The sequence below is a fragment of the Coffea arabica genome, chromosome 7e, assembly GCF_036785885.1.
Source record: "Coffea arabica cultivar ET-39 chromosome 7e, Coffea Arabica ET-39 HiFi, whole genome shotgun sequence".
In the NCBI taxonomy this organism is placed as follows: Eukaryota; Viridiplantae; Streptophyta; class Magnoliopsida; order Gentianales; family Rubiaceae; genus Coffea; species Coffea arabica.
This window is the reverse complement of record NC_092323.1, coordinates 20,366,996-20,385,061: the sequence shown is the minus strand read 5'-3', so window position 1 is coordinate 20,385,061 and position 18,066 is coordinate 20,366,996. Positions and strand designations below refer to the sequence as shown.

The window sequence follows — 18,066 nt, the reverse complement described above, 5'->3', positions numbered from 1 at the left end:
ACTATTAGGTTTGGAGTTTGGGGAGAGAAATGAATTGATTTATTGACAACAAAAAAGAAAGAGACGCATTCAACGAGACAAAGCTGGAGATGCGATTGGCAAAGGATTTTATTTATATCAGTGTTAAGGACACACCCAATGTATATGCAGTTTAGAAATAATTATTAATTTTTATGAATATATTTATTTTATTTTTACAAAATTAAATTTTATATAGATTCTTCACAAAAATAATTGTAATTTATTAGTATTTTTTCTTTAATTATAGTTGTAGTTAATTTGGTAGTTACAAAATTTAAGTGAGTCATGGGAGATTATATTAGCAAATGTGATTAGGTGGTTAGAGTAAAATTTAGTTTTTTTAAAGGTAAAATTTAAAATTTAAAAATTGACATAAAATGTTTACTTCAACTGTCTCCTCTTTCCCTTTATTATTGTACAGATTTTTATGAATATATTAATTTTTTATGAAATTAAACTTTATATAAATTCTTCATAAAAAATTGCAATTTTATTAGTATTTTTCTTTAATACAATTATAGTTAATTTGGTAGTTACAAAATTTAAGGAAGTTATAGAAGATTATATTAGCAAATATACTTAGGTGGTTAGGGTAAAATTTAAATTTTTTTAAGTGTAAAATTGGAAGTTCAAAAATGACACAAAATGTTTATCTCAATTGGCACATCTCTCCCTTTATTATCATTGTAGACACCAAATTTTTTCCAAAAGTTTTCCCACATTTTTTCACAAAAAAAAATGCATATCTTTATTTTTATTTTTATTGTTTAAGTAATCATTTTTATTTTTTATTTTTTGTTATTTTGTAGGAAAAGAGGAAAAGAAAATGAAATTTCAAAATTGAAAGAAAAAGTAGAGATTTTCTTTTGTTTCAAACCCAATCAAATTGCAAAAAAAAAAAAAAAAATTGTCCCGCGCGCGTACATTCTTCTTCAGAAAAACGAAGCTACAATATCACATAAAATGCAGCTGGATTTTTTGATGCAATTAAAATCAGGTTTTGCTTCCAATTTCTTTCCATCCAAGATTGGCTAGTTCAGGACACGTCACTACCCCAAAAATCTCTCAAGCAACAACTTGGAAAACAAGATCAAATGGACCAAATATGGCCACAAAACCCTGGTTTCATCTCAGCCATTATTCTTAGGATTTTAATCGATTTTGTTTCATGTAAAAGGCTAAGAGAGAGTCTCTAGGACAAGAGGGAGGAAAAAGAGCGAAAGGTAGCCACCATAGGATCTGGGGGAGAGGGCAAGCAAGGAAAAAAGGGAAAAATTTCTCCTGCAAAAATTCTGGAAAAAAAAAGCTGGTGAACTGGCCTAGTTCGAAGGGGCTTTTTTCCTTCGTTATAGATCGGATTCGAGTGATTTTTCTTTTTGCATTTTCGTGAGACAGAGAGGAATAACTTTCATGTTGAAGAGTTTTGTTGAAAACCATAAGAAATTCATCAAATCGCAGCCCAAACTTCGCTTCTCGAAAATTTTTCTGCAGAAAATTAAGCCTGACCGAACAGCCCTGTTTGTCACTTGATTTCGACCAATTCAACCTTCTTTTGAGGCAATTATTTTTTATGCACTATCTCTAGTTGTAGGGGAACAACTTTTGTTTTGCAAACTTCCTAAAAAAAACATCATTAAACATCTCAAATTCAAGCTTGAAATTGTAGCTTTGTCAGCACTTGAACCTCTGAGACTGCAACCTATTGGCTTCCTTTTCAGTGTTTGGGAGTGTTTTTCTCGAGTTTGTCCACGTTGGTTCGAGTCCTCAAGCATCAGAGGTAATCTCTAACCCTTTCTCTTTGAGGTTTCAAAGTTTATGTGAGATTTAAATGGACCATATGATAGTTCCAAGTTCATGAACTTGAGATCTCACTTTTCCTCATGATTTATGATGTTAAAGCATTTGTTTGGTGTTTAAACTGGTTCACAAGATTGTAGAGAACTCGTTTATGTTGAAATCCAACTTTAAAAGCCAGTGAAAATGTATTCCGACGAAATTCAGGCCATGTTAGCCGGAATTTTTCCAGATTCCGGCGAACCGCGTCGGAAATTTCTTGACGATTTTCTCTCCATTTGTTCTCCTATTATTTTTGTTTTGCTTTGTTATGTTAGATCCATTTGGGTTGTAAATGTTTAATGAAACATGTTTGTGGACTAAAGAATTGAGTCAAGAATATATTTCATGTTGGGTTTGTGCATGGGCTTTAGAAATTCAAACCCATCGTTTTTATCAGATTTAGTTTAGTAAAAATAAGTGGGCTGATCCATTTTTTAACAGAAATAGTCCAGTTATTTTTGCCTTGAGCCGAGGGGTTTATGGCCCAAAAAAACAAAAATAGAAATGGCCCAATGCCATTTTTTTGGTGAAATTAGAAATGATTTTGCAATTTGACCCCTAATTGTTTGAGTATTTTCATTGTGGCCCTAAATATTTTGATTTATTTGATTCCGGTCCTTAATTTAATTGTATTTTGGTTCCTAAATTTAATTTTCTATTCAATTTTGACCCTTACATTTTTTAAAAATTTTAATTTGACCCTAAAAATTTTTCAAATTTTACAATTAGGTCCCTAATCTTATCATTTCTTAATTACAATTATTCATCTTCTTTAAATGGTTAATCATGTTTCATTTAAATGTATTTAATTAGTAAATTTTAGAAATTTGATATTTATTCATATTTATTTAAAATAATAAGGTGAATTTGATATATGTTTACATTTTCTTTCAAAGTGTTATCAATTAAATTGATATCTTGACCATTTTGTTGGTTTTGGAGTATAAATAGGGCAAAACTCTACCTCATTTAGCCATTACTTCAAGAGAGGTACCCTCTATTATTTTTTAATTTTTTTATGTGCTCCTATGTGTTTTTATGTATAATTACATGTTTTAAATAATTTTTCTTTTATTTACTTTACTCATTTTATTCATTTTGAGCTTTCATTTATTTAATTTTCATGTTTATTTGGGAGGCATTTAAATGCCAAATTGTAATAGATAGTTTTTTCCCTTTTGCTCAAGAAAAATATATTTAGACAGACAAATGTAATGGATAGTTTATTATTTCCAAAAATTCCCCTTTTAGATTGTAATTAGAACCCCAATATAATAATTAGTTTTTATTTGCTTGCATGCTTGTGTGCTTATGTGTTTATTCACATTTTTTAGAGTTTTGTATCTAAATATTATGCGTATGTACTATGTGCTCTGCATGCTCTATGTGTTTTATGTGTTTATTCGTTTTAATTACGTTTTACATGTTTTATTTATTTATAATGAGTGCATGATGTTGCCATGCTAGTTCAATGCTAGTTGTGATCTTTCTTCCCGATTTCTCACTAGTTCAACGTTAGTGAGGACTTGTAGAAATGGATTAATCTAACGCTAGAGTCTTTAGACCATCGATACGTTAGATTCATGTTTTGGTGTAACATTTATTGCATCTCATGCATTTTTTCCTTTTTTAGGTTATTTTCATTTACATGATGTTTTCCTACTATTATTCCCTCACCCTCTATATGTTTGAACCATATCATTTAGAATTGTATCTCATCTTAGGAATTTAGAAGTAAGTTAATTCATTTGTTTGACTAGTTTAGAAGAGTCGTCCTTCGAATATAGAAAATGGGCAAGTATGACTTTTAGTCTTAACACGCTATTATCCCTCTATAAGAAGAAAAATTGAGTCATGAATTTTAATCTCCTGTACCGGTTATATTGCATTCCCCTCTTTTTAGATCATGCATATTTATTTATATATTATAGTTTCCCTTTTTTGAATCTCATCTTTTGCATATTCGTGATTTTTTCAAAAAATCATTTTTGGACTTTACAATTAATGTGATTTGCACCAATTAAATTTTGAAAAGACATTTGTCCCTCTCGATGCCCCCCTAAATTTAGGTTTACATCCATATAGAAACATTCAAATGTAATAATTTTTAAAAGTTAGATTAGGAAAGAATTTTGACTAAATCTTACAACTAGATTTGGTTAGTTTGAAAGGGTGTCTTAGATCAAAATCTTTGTCTTCCCTCTTTTCAATCATGACTCCCGAACTCTTTTATCTTGTTTTCAAAGATCTGGAGTATCTAAAAGGGTTTTATTAATTTTTTTATTTAAAATATATTTTGGGTAACTCGGTACATCTAAATTCGATATCAAGTCGCGACTCTACTTTTTTCTAAAAATCCGTTTTAGACCATTTTTTGGCCCAAATTATTGCATTTTCTATGTCCCATTTTGGGCCCTTTTTATTTATTTTCTAAAATAAAATCAAAAACTCATTTTTAACACACTTTCATTTTTATTTTCAAAAATGGGGCGCGACAGTTTGGCGACTTCACTGGAGATTTAGTGAGTTCGACCACTTAGTTTAGTCAACTTTTTTCCTTTTCTAACTTTTTTACATATCACATTTGAATGCTGTAGGTTGCATTTTTTTTGTCGGCTCTCTTGCATCTCACACTCGTATTTGTCCCTCAGATGTGATGAATGGTTTGTTTATTTTTATTTATTTGTTTGTATCGCGTTTTGCATTTAGGGTGGGGGAATGTCACCCTAGAATCTTCACGCGTTTTTAATAATATTAATCCCTCCCCTTAAAGGAGCACTTCATAAGTGTATACACTATTCCTTTTAGCGTTTCATTTTATTCTCTTTTAGTGGTTGTCACACCATTTCTCCCTATTAAAAGTAGGATCAATCCACTTAGATATGTGCCGTGGCACGACATGCGCATAACAATATCTGAGGGATCACTCGAACCGCTGACTAAGGATTTTGGGATTAATAACCCTTTGCCCTTTGGTCTGAAGGTTTTGGAGTCTGAAACCTTATCGAGTTTTAGATGTATTAGTGAGTCCAATCTCATGCATTCATGTTAGGGATCGTCTAAGATAGAGTCAATATTATCCTATTAAGAACACTAGACACGAGGGGAGGAATGCTACCCCTTTTCTTTATCTTTTATTTCTGTATAGTTTTATTGTTCCATGTGCTATGTGTTATGTATCAATTGAACTATTTCTTTGTTTTATTTTCTCTCGCATTCACAAACCTTAGAAGAAAAAATCTTGACATGATGCTCTTTTAAGAGCCTACCTTAATAGATTGATTATTACACATTTAAATTACAGTTTATTACATTAGTGCTCTAGTAATTGCACATCATTATCGGATCCATCCTAACATATAAAAGGGTTCCTTTCCATCCTAACATTGAATTTTCGGTATTACATACTTACTTGTTTCAATAAATTGGCATTATATATTAACCTTAGAGGGAATGTCATTTAGGGAATCTCATTTTTTAGGATTATGCCAACCTTTCCTCCCTTCGGTATCTAACCCTCTATGGGATTTTCACGTTTAATTTTTGTCAAAAAATTGAAGTGGGGCTTGTAAGTAAGGTATTTGATCCGAATTTTATGCTTCAGAGATGGACAATCCTTAACGAAACAAACAATTGTTGGTAATTCCGATTGAGGTTCAAAGGTGGCCCGCACTTCTCACGTCTAGTGAAATTCATCAAGTGGCATCTCGTTTAAAACCGATCAAAGATTTTAGGGACATTGAATCAGACGATTATTGAGTAGAGGTTTTGATACAATTATGGGATCTTAGTTGTTCAGCATGTAGAATAGGAAACAGAGAAATGACTGTGACAATTAAAAAATAGTTGACCTTCTTAACTTGTCAGTAAACGACACAGCAGTAATATTCCCGTTCGCCTCATGAGAAATTGAGTTTTGTCACTTCATTGGGTTAAAAGAGTATGTAATACAAGGGTCAGATCAGAGCATAGATCTAAAATTTTTATTTGACAAATTTGTACTAAAAGATGGTTCGAGATGCATTTTCAGGACTTTTCATTTATGTCTAAGACAATGTGGGAGTGCAAGAAACCGTGGGTATATGGACTCGTCATGGTTGGGATTTACCTCTTTTTGAAAAGAGATAAGAGGATCGCTTTCAAAATAACTAAATTCATGTTTGACCTCTTTCTTGAGATAAAAAATTGACAGTGTTCTATAGTGCTGACCATATTAGCCGATATATTTGTTATTTGTACCAATTACCAGAGAGAGGCAAAATTCTTTTATGGTTCGAATCTAATTCTGCATATATAGGTTATGAAGCATTTTAGAAGACAATTACCTAGTTCTAATATTTTACCATTGATTAAGTACAATTAAATAGTGACTCATCATAAAAGAGTTAATAGAAATAGTCTATCAAGAAGTGCATTAGAGTACTTGAATTTCTTAAGAATATTACCAGATCAAAGGATTATGTGAGTTTTGGATTAGACTAATTGTATCAAATCCACTCTTCGCACCACATCATCAGATTTTATTTCATTGCTACGAACTCAAGGCATCATGGTTTATACTCCAAAAAGGTTTCTAAGGTAGTTAGGACGTGTTCAAAAATATTTGTTATTTGTACCAATTACCAGAGAGAGGCAAAATTCTTTTATGGTTCGAATCTAATTTTGCATATATGGGCTATGAAGCATTTTAGAAGACAATTACCTAGTTCTAATATTTTACCATTGATTAAGTACAATTGAATAGTGACTCATCATAAAAGAGTTAACAGAAATAGTCTATCAAGAAGTGCATTAGAGTACTTGAATTTCTTAAGAATATTACCAGATCAAAGGATTATGTGAGTTTTGGATTAGACTGGTTGTATCAAATCCACTCTTCGCACCACATCATCAAATTTTATTTCATTACTACGAACTCAAGGCATCATGGTTTATACTCCAAAAAGGTTTCTAAGGTAGTTAGGACGTGTTCAAGAATCACCACCTACACCCGATTTGACCAAATTTATCATCAGTTTTGATAAGGGAATTTGTCCGAATGAAATTTCAATGAAGATACCAATTATTGAAACTTGGGACATGTTATCCAATGAGGAGAATATTGCCTACATTTCGGACTCTAAACGTATGGTTTTGATCACTCCACAATACGAAGATTGGCTCAGAGATTTCGGTGGCTAAAGGTCGCAAGAAAAGCAATCCGAAGAAGTCAAAAGGCTAATGGCTATCATTGATACAAAAGACAAAGAGAATGTGCAATTGAAATAATCCGTAGAAGTCAACAAAGATTTGGTGGAAAAAAACAAAAAGTTATATGAGAAAGAGTTGAAGAGAAAATATGGAGAATTGTACAATCGAACTGAGCGTATGAGGAATCCTTATTCTAGAGAGCCAAAAGATATTGTAATAGATAGGTTGAAGAAATTTAATAACTTTGTACGAAATAGCCTTCGAGAAATGATGTACATGATGTACATAAGTTTTACAAAAGTAGCAATGAAATGAGTTTCATCATTTGCAAAATTATTATTGATAAACAGGTTTGATGAACGGGTCCCACTTCAAAGGTATTGCATCATATTAGACCAACTCTTAGTGTAAAAGGGTACCCCCATAGGACATGCATCCAGTTTATTTAAACATTTACTAACTCATGTCTTTTTTTTTTTGAATAAATTGCAACAATTTAATAGAAAATGAACTTTTAAGCGGATTTCTTTTCCACTTTCAGGTACTACCAAACATAGTTATACGTAGAAACCCTATCATTATAAGGTTCTGCAGTAAAGTTTTGAGAAACCATGTAAGCATGAATTCGCACTCGAAATCGTCGAAAAAATTTGCAATGATTACCTCATCGGATGCCGCGTCTTTAGGGGTCCAATTAAGTGAAGTGTTGAACAAAGTTAATGAATTAAGTGTAGAAATGGTGGCGCAAAGGCGCATGATTGATCAATTGGTTTCAAGCAACCACGGTGGTGTTCAAACTAATCATATACCTAATGATGACAATCAACCTAAGTCTGATAACCAACCAACTCACATGTCCAACATTCAGACCCCATCTGTCACTTTTTACAAATCCCCAAGAGGGTACCTTCACCTACTTCAATTCTAGTTTCTTACACATGCATCCAAACAATTTCTCAAGATTATCCACAGATCAATTCAAATATTCCATCTAATTCTCAAGGAACCCAGCCCCCCACTACAGAATCGTTCATGTTGAACACCACTTTTCAGGGGAAGATAGGAATGGATAAACACACTACCTCTATTGACAAGAATTTGCTAAAGAATTAGACCGATTTGATGAGTTCATAAAGAAAAATCAAGGGTTAAGCAAGCATGGAGTTTGGACTATGATGAACTGTGTCTCTTTCCTGATATGCAACTGCCTTTGGGTTTCAAAACTCCAAAATTTAGCAAATATGATGGAACCGAAAATCCTAAAATACATCTTAAAATATTTGCTAACAAACTTTCTAAACCTGTGATGAAAGTTTACCAATGCGATTGATTCCTGAAAATCTGGAGGGAGATAATCTGGATTGGTATTCTAATTTGAAACCTGAAGAAATGAAGCTTGGTTGGACTTGTTTATAGTTTTTGTGAGGCAAGATGAATATAACTGCTAGTTTGTATCTACTTGAACAATACTTGAAGGAATCAAGAGAAAACTCTTAAAGGATCACAAGACAAATGTAAAACGATGGAGGAGTTTGGCTGCTAAGGTGGAGTCCCCTCTGATTGAAGAGGAGATTGTCTGCACATTTATCAAAAACCCATGATTCACTATATTTTGAAGAGATTTTTCGCATGACTAGAAGTTCATTTGCGGCTATCGTTAACAAATTTAAAAAATATGATGAGTTTGTGAAAATAGAAAAATTATTAATCTATTGGCTTTAAAATACAGTTAGAGACCCTGCAAAGCCAAAGCAATAGCAGAAAGAAACCCCAATTTAAGAAAAAAGGAGAAACTTCTTTTGTGCGGGACCAAAGCCCCTCTTTTAGGTCAAGATTTCAAAACCACTCTATATACTCACCTCCGTATCCATACTACTCAAACTCCCGACCTGTTCATCACAACATTGTCAACCCTCCTTGCCCCCGCTCAAACTACACGACTACACTTGCACCGTTCCAAATTTCTCAACCTATCTTATAAAGTCGTCCTCGCCTTATCCGTAATCCAAGACCTGCTACACCAAGTAATCCAATTCAAAATTATTTTCAAATCAGTGGATTCCAAACCCAAATCAATTTCGAACCTTCACTAATTTAGGCCACTCCATTAACCAATTGTACAAACAACTCAAGACTACTGGCAAAATTGGTGTTGTACCTCCCAAGATTTATCGTAAGGGTTTTTCTATTGGTTATGATACCTAGACCATTTGTGCTTACCAATTCGAAAGTTTCGATCACTCAACCGCCAATTGTTGGGTATTGAAACATAAAATTCAAAACATGATTGATGCTGAAAATATATTTTAAGAAGAAGAGGTGAACAAAGAACGAACGACAGTAAAAATTCTCTTCCTAAGCATAAGGATACTGTTGGAGTTATCACCCTTGATGAGGAGTTTGAAGAGCCTACTTAATATATTGTAGATGAAACTGAAATAGTTGGGATAGTTGAAAAGTCGTTCGTACTAGAAAAAGAATCCTTTAAAGTTGGGGACATTAGAGAACCTTTTATCATAAACTTGTCACCTTTTGAACATGTTATATTTGAATTTTTAAAGCAATCTCATGTTCATAATTTACAAGAAGTGCTGTAGAACTATAGGAAGTCCACTATATTGATTGGAGATAAGGAGATGCCGAAGGAGAAGATGACTACTGTGACAAGATTTGGAAACGGCGTGAGCGATCCTAAGGTTCGTATTCAATAAAAAATTAAGGAGAACATCCTATCATCAAGATCGATTGTGACTGAGAAAAAGACGTTAGATTTTTTGAAATTATTGAAAAAAAAGCGAGTATAGGATTGTGGAACAATTGGGAGAAATGATTGCTCAAATCTCTATCCTAGATTTGCTTTTAACTTTTAGCTACATAGAAAGGCGTTGCTCAAAATCTTAAGTGGAGTTCAAAAATCGAAAAATATTTCAGTTGATAAGTTCGCTCACGTCGTGGAGAATATTTTGATTTCTAATCATATAATTTTTCTGACGATCACTTGATTTTGGAAGGCATTGGACATAACAAGATATTATACATCTTAGTGCAATGCAATGAAAAGTTGCTACCCAAAGTTCTGATTGACAATAGATATGCTCTGAACATCTACCCATGAAATACACTTGCAAAATTTGGATTTCATGGTGCTAGATTCACTCATCAGTGACTATAGTAAGAGGACTTGATGGTGCAAGAAGAGAGTCAATGAGTGAAATTGACCTAGTATTAGAAATAGGATCTGCTCAGTTTCAAATTGCCTGCCAAATCATAGACTTCTCAAGTGTCTACAACGTCCTACTTGGGCGACCTTGGATTTATATATCTAATTCTGTTCCCTTTTTGCTCCACCAAATGCTGAAGTTTATTGTAAATGATTAACTAATCACCGTGTTCGCTGAAGATAATTGCACCATGATCGTCAACTCAGACTCAAATAAAGAAAGTAGTAGAAAAAGTATCAATTCTTTTCATCATGTTGCCGATATCGTGTCAATCAGATGAATTTTCAAAAAAAGGATAGATGCACCTGAAACTAGCGTTATGATGACCAAGAAAATGATCCAAGGAGGATATGAAATAGAAATATGATTTGGGCAGAATCTGCAAGAGATTTTGGAGCCGATAAATCTTTCGATGCAAAAGAACACATTTTGGATAGGATTTCAACCAACTGCTAAGGATAAAAGAGAGATGCAAACTCGCAAGATAACAGAAAAGGAAGGAAAATAAATTGTCATGAGTATCCCATCATAGTACTACACTTTTTCTCGTCCGTCAGGGATAATTCTATTTGAATTAGATAAAGAAAATCCGATCGATGAGATTGAGTAAAGTCTACCCCAATTGTTCGTTGGAACTATTTATAAGGATGAATCGTCGAAAAATTTGGAGTTTCCAACAATTTTAGAAGGAGTTATGCAAAACTGAACTGCTGATCATCTTCTCTCTTGAAAGAAATTTTGATAAATTCAAGGAATTGTCTTTGGTTGGAACCTTGTCTAGATAAAATTTTAGATAAGAACTACTTTTGTCTTTAAATTATTTATTTCCTTTCAAGTATTATGTGAATATGTATTTAAGTGAGTTTCATTTCCACTACACAGTTCTGGTGAGGATGCGTTTTTAACTAACGTTTTACTTTGTGAAATAGTTATCCTTGTTCAGTATCTATCTGCTCTCTTAAATTCAATGAAATGGAAGACCTCTGTTTATCTTTTTATTATTTTTTATTTGTTCATTGTGCTTGCTTACTTTATTTTTAGATGGCGAAAAATAAAACCTTTTGACCATTCGGATATCATCATTCTGGAATTTAATGATTTCAATCTCGATATCTCTCATGAATTTAAAATTATGGAATGTGAAATTCAAAATGAGAGTGATAGCAAGAAAGAACATGAGTTTATTTCAAAGATTTTTGAACAATATGAGGAGAAATCCAAACCAAACTTAGAAGAGACAGAAATCATTAATATTGGCACTAAAATAGAGGTTAAAAAATCAAAATCAGTGTTCATTTGAATAATAAGCAGAGAAAGGAGATGATTGAATTCTTAACTATATTTCAAGATGTATTTGCATGGTCGTATGATAATATACCCGAAATTTCTACAGATATAGTGGTCCATAAATTGCCAATTAATCCAAATTTTTTACCAGTAAAGTAGATGCCTCGTAAATTCAAACTAGATATAAGTTTCAATATAAAGGAGCAGATTGAGAAACAGCTCCATGCTAAGATTATCATGGTGTCTCATTACCATATTTAATTTTCAAATCCAGTACTTGTTTCGAAAAAGAGTGGAGAAGTGCGAGTATGTGTTGACTATAGTGATCTTAATAAGGTAAACTCGAAAGACGATTTTTCTTTACCGAACATTCACATCCTTTTGAACAATATGCGGGACATAAAATTGAATCCTTTGGTGACTGTTTCATCGGATATCATCAGATTCTAATGGCAGAAGAAGATAGAGAGAAAATCACTTTTATTACACCTTGGGGAACATTTTACTATCGAGTAATGGATTTTGGTTTGAAAAATGTTGGAACCACTTATCAACGGACCATTACCACTATATTTCATGATTTGAATCACAAGAAGATGGAGGTTTATGTGAATGATATTATAATCAAATCCAAAAAAGTTGAAGATCATTTGGTCGATTTAAAGAAATTGTTTGAAAGGTTGAGAAAATATATTTTAAAATTAAATCCTAGAAAATGTGCTTTTAGAGCTCCTGCTGATAAATTGTTAAGGTTTATTGTCACCAAAAAGAACATAGAAATAGATCCTGCAAAAATTAAGGTAATTTGAGAAATGTCCGTTCCGAAAACTCAGAAAGATGTGAAGAGTTTTTTAGAACGATCAATTTTATTGATAGATTTATTGAGTAATCGAGTTCTACATGTGAGTCTCTATTCAAATTATTAAAAAAGAATGTGCCGATGTACTGGAATGAAGAACATCAACAGGTTTTTAATAAAATAAAAAGTTATTTGTTGAACCCTCCGATCTTAGTACCGCCCAAGTTGGGACGACCCCTAATTATGTTTCTATTTGTACTTGATGAGGCCGTGGGATGTATTTTAGAACAATATGATGATTCTAAAAAGAAAGAATAAGTCATTTATTATCTTAGTAAGAAGTTTACATTTTATGAGGCCAATTACTCTTTTCTTGAGAGAAGTTGTTGTGCTTTAGTTTGGACAGCTCAAAAGTTGAGATATTACTTGTTCAGTCACATTACTTATCTTATTTTTCATTCCGACCCATTAAAATATTTATTAGGAAAATTAATGCCTACAGGACGTATGGCAAAGTGGCAGATGATTCTCTTTGAATTCGATATTATTTTCACAACTCAAAAGACAATCAAAGGATAAGCTATAGTGGATCACTTGGCAGAGAATCCAAGTAAAGATGATTATCAGCCATTACACACCTATTTCTTTGATGAAGAGATCTTATTCGTTGGCACATTGAAAGATATGAATGAACAATATCTTGAATGGAGGCTGTTCTTTGATGGTGTTTCGAATTCTTTTGGGGCTGAAATCAGAACTGTTCGTGTTTCACCAGAGGAAAAGCACTATCCTACCGCTACTAAGTTGCGATTTTCTTACACTAACAGTATGGCTGAATATGAAATTTAGATTTTTGGATTAAAAATGACATTGAAAATGGAGATCAAAGATTTAAGGGTAAAAAACAAAAAAGCTCCATGTGGTAAGCCTAATACACAGAAAAGCCCCTTATGGTTTCAAAATATACAACACGACACCTCATGTTTTGAACTAAATTGTAAAGGTGACGGAATCCGTTAAATTTAACGGAAATGATTTATTGGAACCTAAAAAAAAAATTTTATACCTAATTTTTATCAAATATACCTATTTTACCCCTTAACCCTTAATTCTATCTATTTAGAGAATAAAACAAATGATTTTTTTGAGTTGTCTTTTGCTTTATTATATCAGGGCATTTTGGTCATTTTGTTCATTTCCGTTAAGTTTAACGGATTCCGTCACCTTTACAATTTAGTTCAAAGCATGAGAGGTCGTGTTGTATATTTTGAAACCATGGGAGGCTTTTCTGTGTATTAGGTTTATCACAGGGGGCTTTTTTGTTTTTTATCCAAGATTTAATAATATTATGTGATTCTAATTTACTTGTACATCAAATATTCAGTGAGTAACTATAGATTCAAAAGATTATGCCATATCATTGTAGTTTGCTTAGTTTGACTGATAAGTTTAGAAATTTAGAATTCAGGCATATTACTCGCACTCGCAATGTTTTCACTGATACTTTAGCCACATTGTCTTCCATGATTCGACATCCGGATAAGTTGGTAATTGAACATATATAGATTCAACTTCAGAAAAATCCGGTGCATTATTTGATTGTGAAAAAAGTTTTTGATGGTCGTCCTTGGTATAGTGATATCAAAGAATTCATAAAGACGGAATCATATCCTCCAGGTGTCGATTTGACTGTCAAAAGTTTCTTGTGTAGAATGTCGTCAAGATTCTTTTTGATTGGAGAAGTGTTGTATAAAAAAGCTTCTGATTTAGGCTTTCTGAGGTGTATTAATGAAGAAAAAAGTTGATTACATGATGAAAGAAATGCACAGCAATGTATGTGGACCACACATGAATAAATATTTTTTGGCTAAGAAAATCATGAAAATGGAGCATTTTTAGTTCACTATGGAGCATGACTGCATAAATTTTGTCAGAAAATATGTCAAGTGTCAAATACATGCCGATGTTAAATGTGCTCCTCCTACAAAATTACATACTCCCTCCGTCCCGTTTTGTTAGTCTTGTTTTCCTTTTTCGTCTGTCCCAAATTGTAGTCCATTTTCCCATTAAGGAATGTAGTAATCTTTCAAATTGCCTAAAATACCCTTATTAAATGTCTTGTTATTAATACATTGTCATTAAATACTAACCCACTATATTAAATACATTGAGCTTTTCCAATACATAGATAAATGAAAAGTCTATCTTTGTTATTCTTTGAAATTTATTTATATCAGGAGGGAACCAAATAATGCCATAATTATTTACAAAATCATGAGTGAAAATTTGAAAAACCATCCATATTCTCACAATTTTTCTGATGAAACACCAACAAAAGAATATGATCTCATCTCAACGAGTCAAGAATGTGCACAAGTTGTCTTTGAAATGCAGAGGATTTTTTTGCCCAAGTTGAAATCGGTGAAGCCATCAATTGACGTAAATGTTCCATCACAAGAAGATAGTTTTGCTCCTACAACTGAAGAGCATGAATCTACTTTTTCTCAAGTGCAAGAATATTTTCAGCCCAAGTTCAAATCGGTAAGACCAATATTGGATTTAAATACTCTACCAAAAGAAGATGGCTATGTATCTGCTTCTCAAGAACGTGAGCGTGTTGTTTCTCAAATGTTGAGAATATTTTTATCTAAATTTTTTTAGTCTTTGTTTTTTGTTTCTCAGGGACCATTTTCTTTTTTCTTTTTTTGAGAAAGATTCTTGGACAACAATTCCACAGTCTGACAATCAGGAGCTGAATGCATAAACCTTGCCATTTGAAACTGTCTCCATAGCATTGTGTTCCTAGAACTAGTGTATGTTTTGACAGGTTGCATAGTTTTAAATTGCCAGTGCCTTCCTGGCTCCATGATCACTCATTGACGTTAAAACACAATCAGCCAATATAAAGGTTTATTTGCATGCAACTTCACGAAACTGTTAAAAAGTAATGAACTGCAACCACAACAGCGCTCAGATCCAATATGTATACTTTGTCTAGCTTGTTTTCTTATGTTTCTTTTGGAAGGTTATCTAAACATTTCTAAAAGCAGTTCTTTTTTCAGCAAGTATAAACGGCAATAGGAAAATCAGTACTGGTCATTTTTTAGGCATGAAGATGAGATGAAAGAAAATGACCACAAGGTCAGAAACAATAGCGGAAGAGAAATTAAGTGATCAATTGCACAATTTCATTCTAATCCATTTTAGAAAGAGCTATTTTTGCCTCGTTGACAACTTGAGACTCACACTCAATACAATCTGGCAATTGCCCATTTCTAACATACTTTTCTTTGTTCATATGTGGAATTTTATAGTTATTTCCACCACAAATTTTAATTACTTCAACCATGCATAATTGTAGTGTCAAAAACACCTTGTTTAAATCTTCACTCGGGAACATATCAAAAGCTTTCTCCACAGCAGAAACAAATTCATCAATTGTGGACGGAGCCTTTTGATGTTGAAGCGAATCAATTGCTCTAAAGAAACCAAGATCCAAGACATTCATATCAGGACTATTTGCGGGTTGACAACACAAACGAATGTCGAATCCATCTATTTTTGCAGCTTCAACGAACTCATCATCATTGATACCTAAATGTGGCTTTGCATTATCTTGTTGAATGAAGATCATCTTAGAGCTAGAACAGGGCCATTTTTCTCTAATCGCAGGCAATAATTTTTCAATCAGACATGATCGAATAACATCTTTCGTAATTGACAAAATTGGCTTTGTTTCCAAAGTCCCTGCAGTACGATTCTTGCTATTTCGCTTGGCTGGTTCCTTGAACACGAATGGCCAAATCCCAATTTTCCCATTGAATTGCTTATTGAGGGTGATATCATATCTTGGACGAGCAACAGCTGCCAAAAACATGAGTTTTGGAACAAATCTTTTGCTTTTGCAAGTGCGATAAGGCTCATGTTCTAATGGGTGAAGGTAGTATCTCTGTGATGTCTTGGACATGTAAAACCATTTCTCATCAATGTGGATACGATCATGCATATTATCAAATGAAAATTTAGATGCAAGTGTACCTTCACTAATCATTGACAAGCAGAACTGCAGCCTTGCTTTCTTACTGTCAGTAGACAAATATGGTTTTACCGGATTTGAGTGTGGTCGAAGCGATTCTTCTTTGATTCTTCTATGCAAGCTTGATTTTGATACATCCAGAGCCTTTGCTAGAGATCTTATATTTGTTCGACGGCGAAAAGGGATGTCCTTTATATCTTCCAAATTGACTTGAATTTTCTTACGACCAACCCTCTTCACAAGTTTTGGAGATAAATTTGGTAGATGACCATATGCAGTAGCAGTACATTTTCCTTCATGCCATATTCGAGAAACTGATCTAGTAGAAATATCGAAACATTCAGCAACTCTTGAAATAACCCCCTTTGATAACTTCCCATTTTCGCATTCTTTGAGTAGCATTTCGTAAATGGCTCTCTTCAGGGCAGTAGTGAAATTTTTCTTTTTCATTGGTTGACGTGTGTTTTCTGATGCTGCAATGTAACTTCCGGGAGAGTTAGCATCTTCAGGAACTTGATTCAAATCGATGGAAGTATGGCGGATAGTATATTGTGGTGAAAATGAGTTAATAGGAATAGCATCAGTTGAGATATCGGCAAGAAAAACATCATCTTCTGGAAGATGATTTAAATCAATGAAAGTATTTTTTTGCAAAGTTGAGGAGACGTTTTCTGGCAAAATATTCAAATCGATAGCACTAATTATGGATGAATTTTCCATTTTTAATTGCCTTTGCTTAAGCTTAATTAGTTGCCATATTTATAGAGTTTAGTGTAAAAATTGAAGATAATTTTGGTGGGAAGAACTTGAATCCACTATTGGCGGATGATTGAAAATGAAATGGAGTATTAGGCGCCTGAAATGGATTATGAAATGGAGTATTAGCGGCAACTGATATATATTGGCACTATTGGCGGTAATTGAAACAATCAGGGTACACTATTGGTGGTAACAGCTGTAACTGATATTAATTGTAATTGATATTAATTGGCACTCTTCGTTATTAGCATAAGGGTATTTTAGGAAATTACTAATCTAAATTTATGTTTCCAACCAAATTAATTACACTTTCTTAATCTGTGTGAAAAAAAAACCAAGACTAAGAAAACGGGACGGAGGGAGTAGTATGATTGCTTTTTGGTCATACTAATGTGGGGAATGGACGTGGTTAGAGTTATTGATTCTCCTGCTTTAAATGGGTATCGATTCATCCTGGTGGCGATTGAGTATTTTATCAGATAGATTGAAGCAGTATCTTACAAGCATATAATCAAGAAGGTAGCAGTAGATTTTCTGAGAAACAATATTATCTGTCATTTTGGGGTGCCAAAAATACTAATCACTAACAATGCAAAAAATCTCAATAATAACATGGTAGATGGACTATGTGAACAATTCAAGATCAAACACCGAAATTTTACTATCTACAGGCCTTAGATGAATGGAGTTCTGGAAGTTGCAAATAAAAACTTGAAGAAGATTATTTGCAAGATAACTGAAAAATACCGAGATCGACATAAAAACTACCTTCTACATTTATAGCATAGCAGACTGCAATCAGGACTTCTACTTAGACAATGCCTTACTCTCTCATGTATGGAATGAAAGTGGTATTACCCGCAAAGGTTGAGATCTCATCCTTGCACATTCTGATGGAAACCCAATTAGAGGAAATT

At 33.1% G+C, this 18,066-nt stretch overlaps 1 protein-coding gene across 1 annotated transcript; it reads right to left on the bottom strand.

The window, feature by feature from the left end:
• Positions 1–15,547: 15,547 nt before the first annotated feature.
• Positions 15,548–17,110, bottom strand: LOC113700698 (uncharacterized). The gene has a single exon (XM_027221158.2). It carries the CDS (start codon positions 17,108–17,110, stop codon positions 15,548–15,550), a length of 1,563 nt encoding a protein of 520 aa, XP_027076959.1.
• Positions 17,111–18,066: the final 956 nt, after the last annotated feature.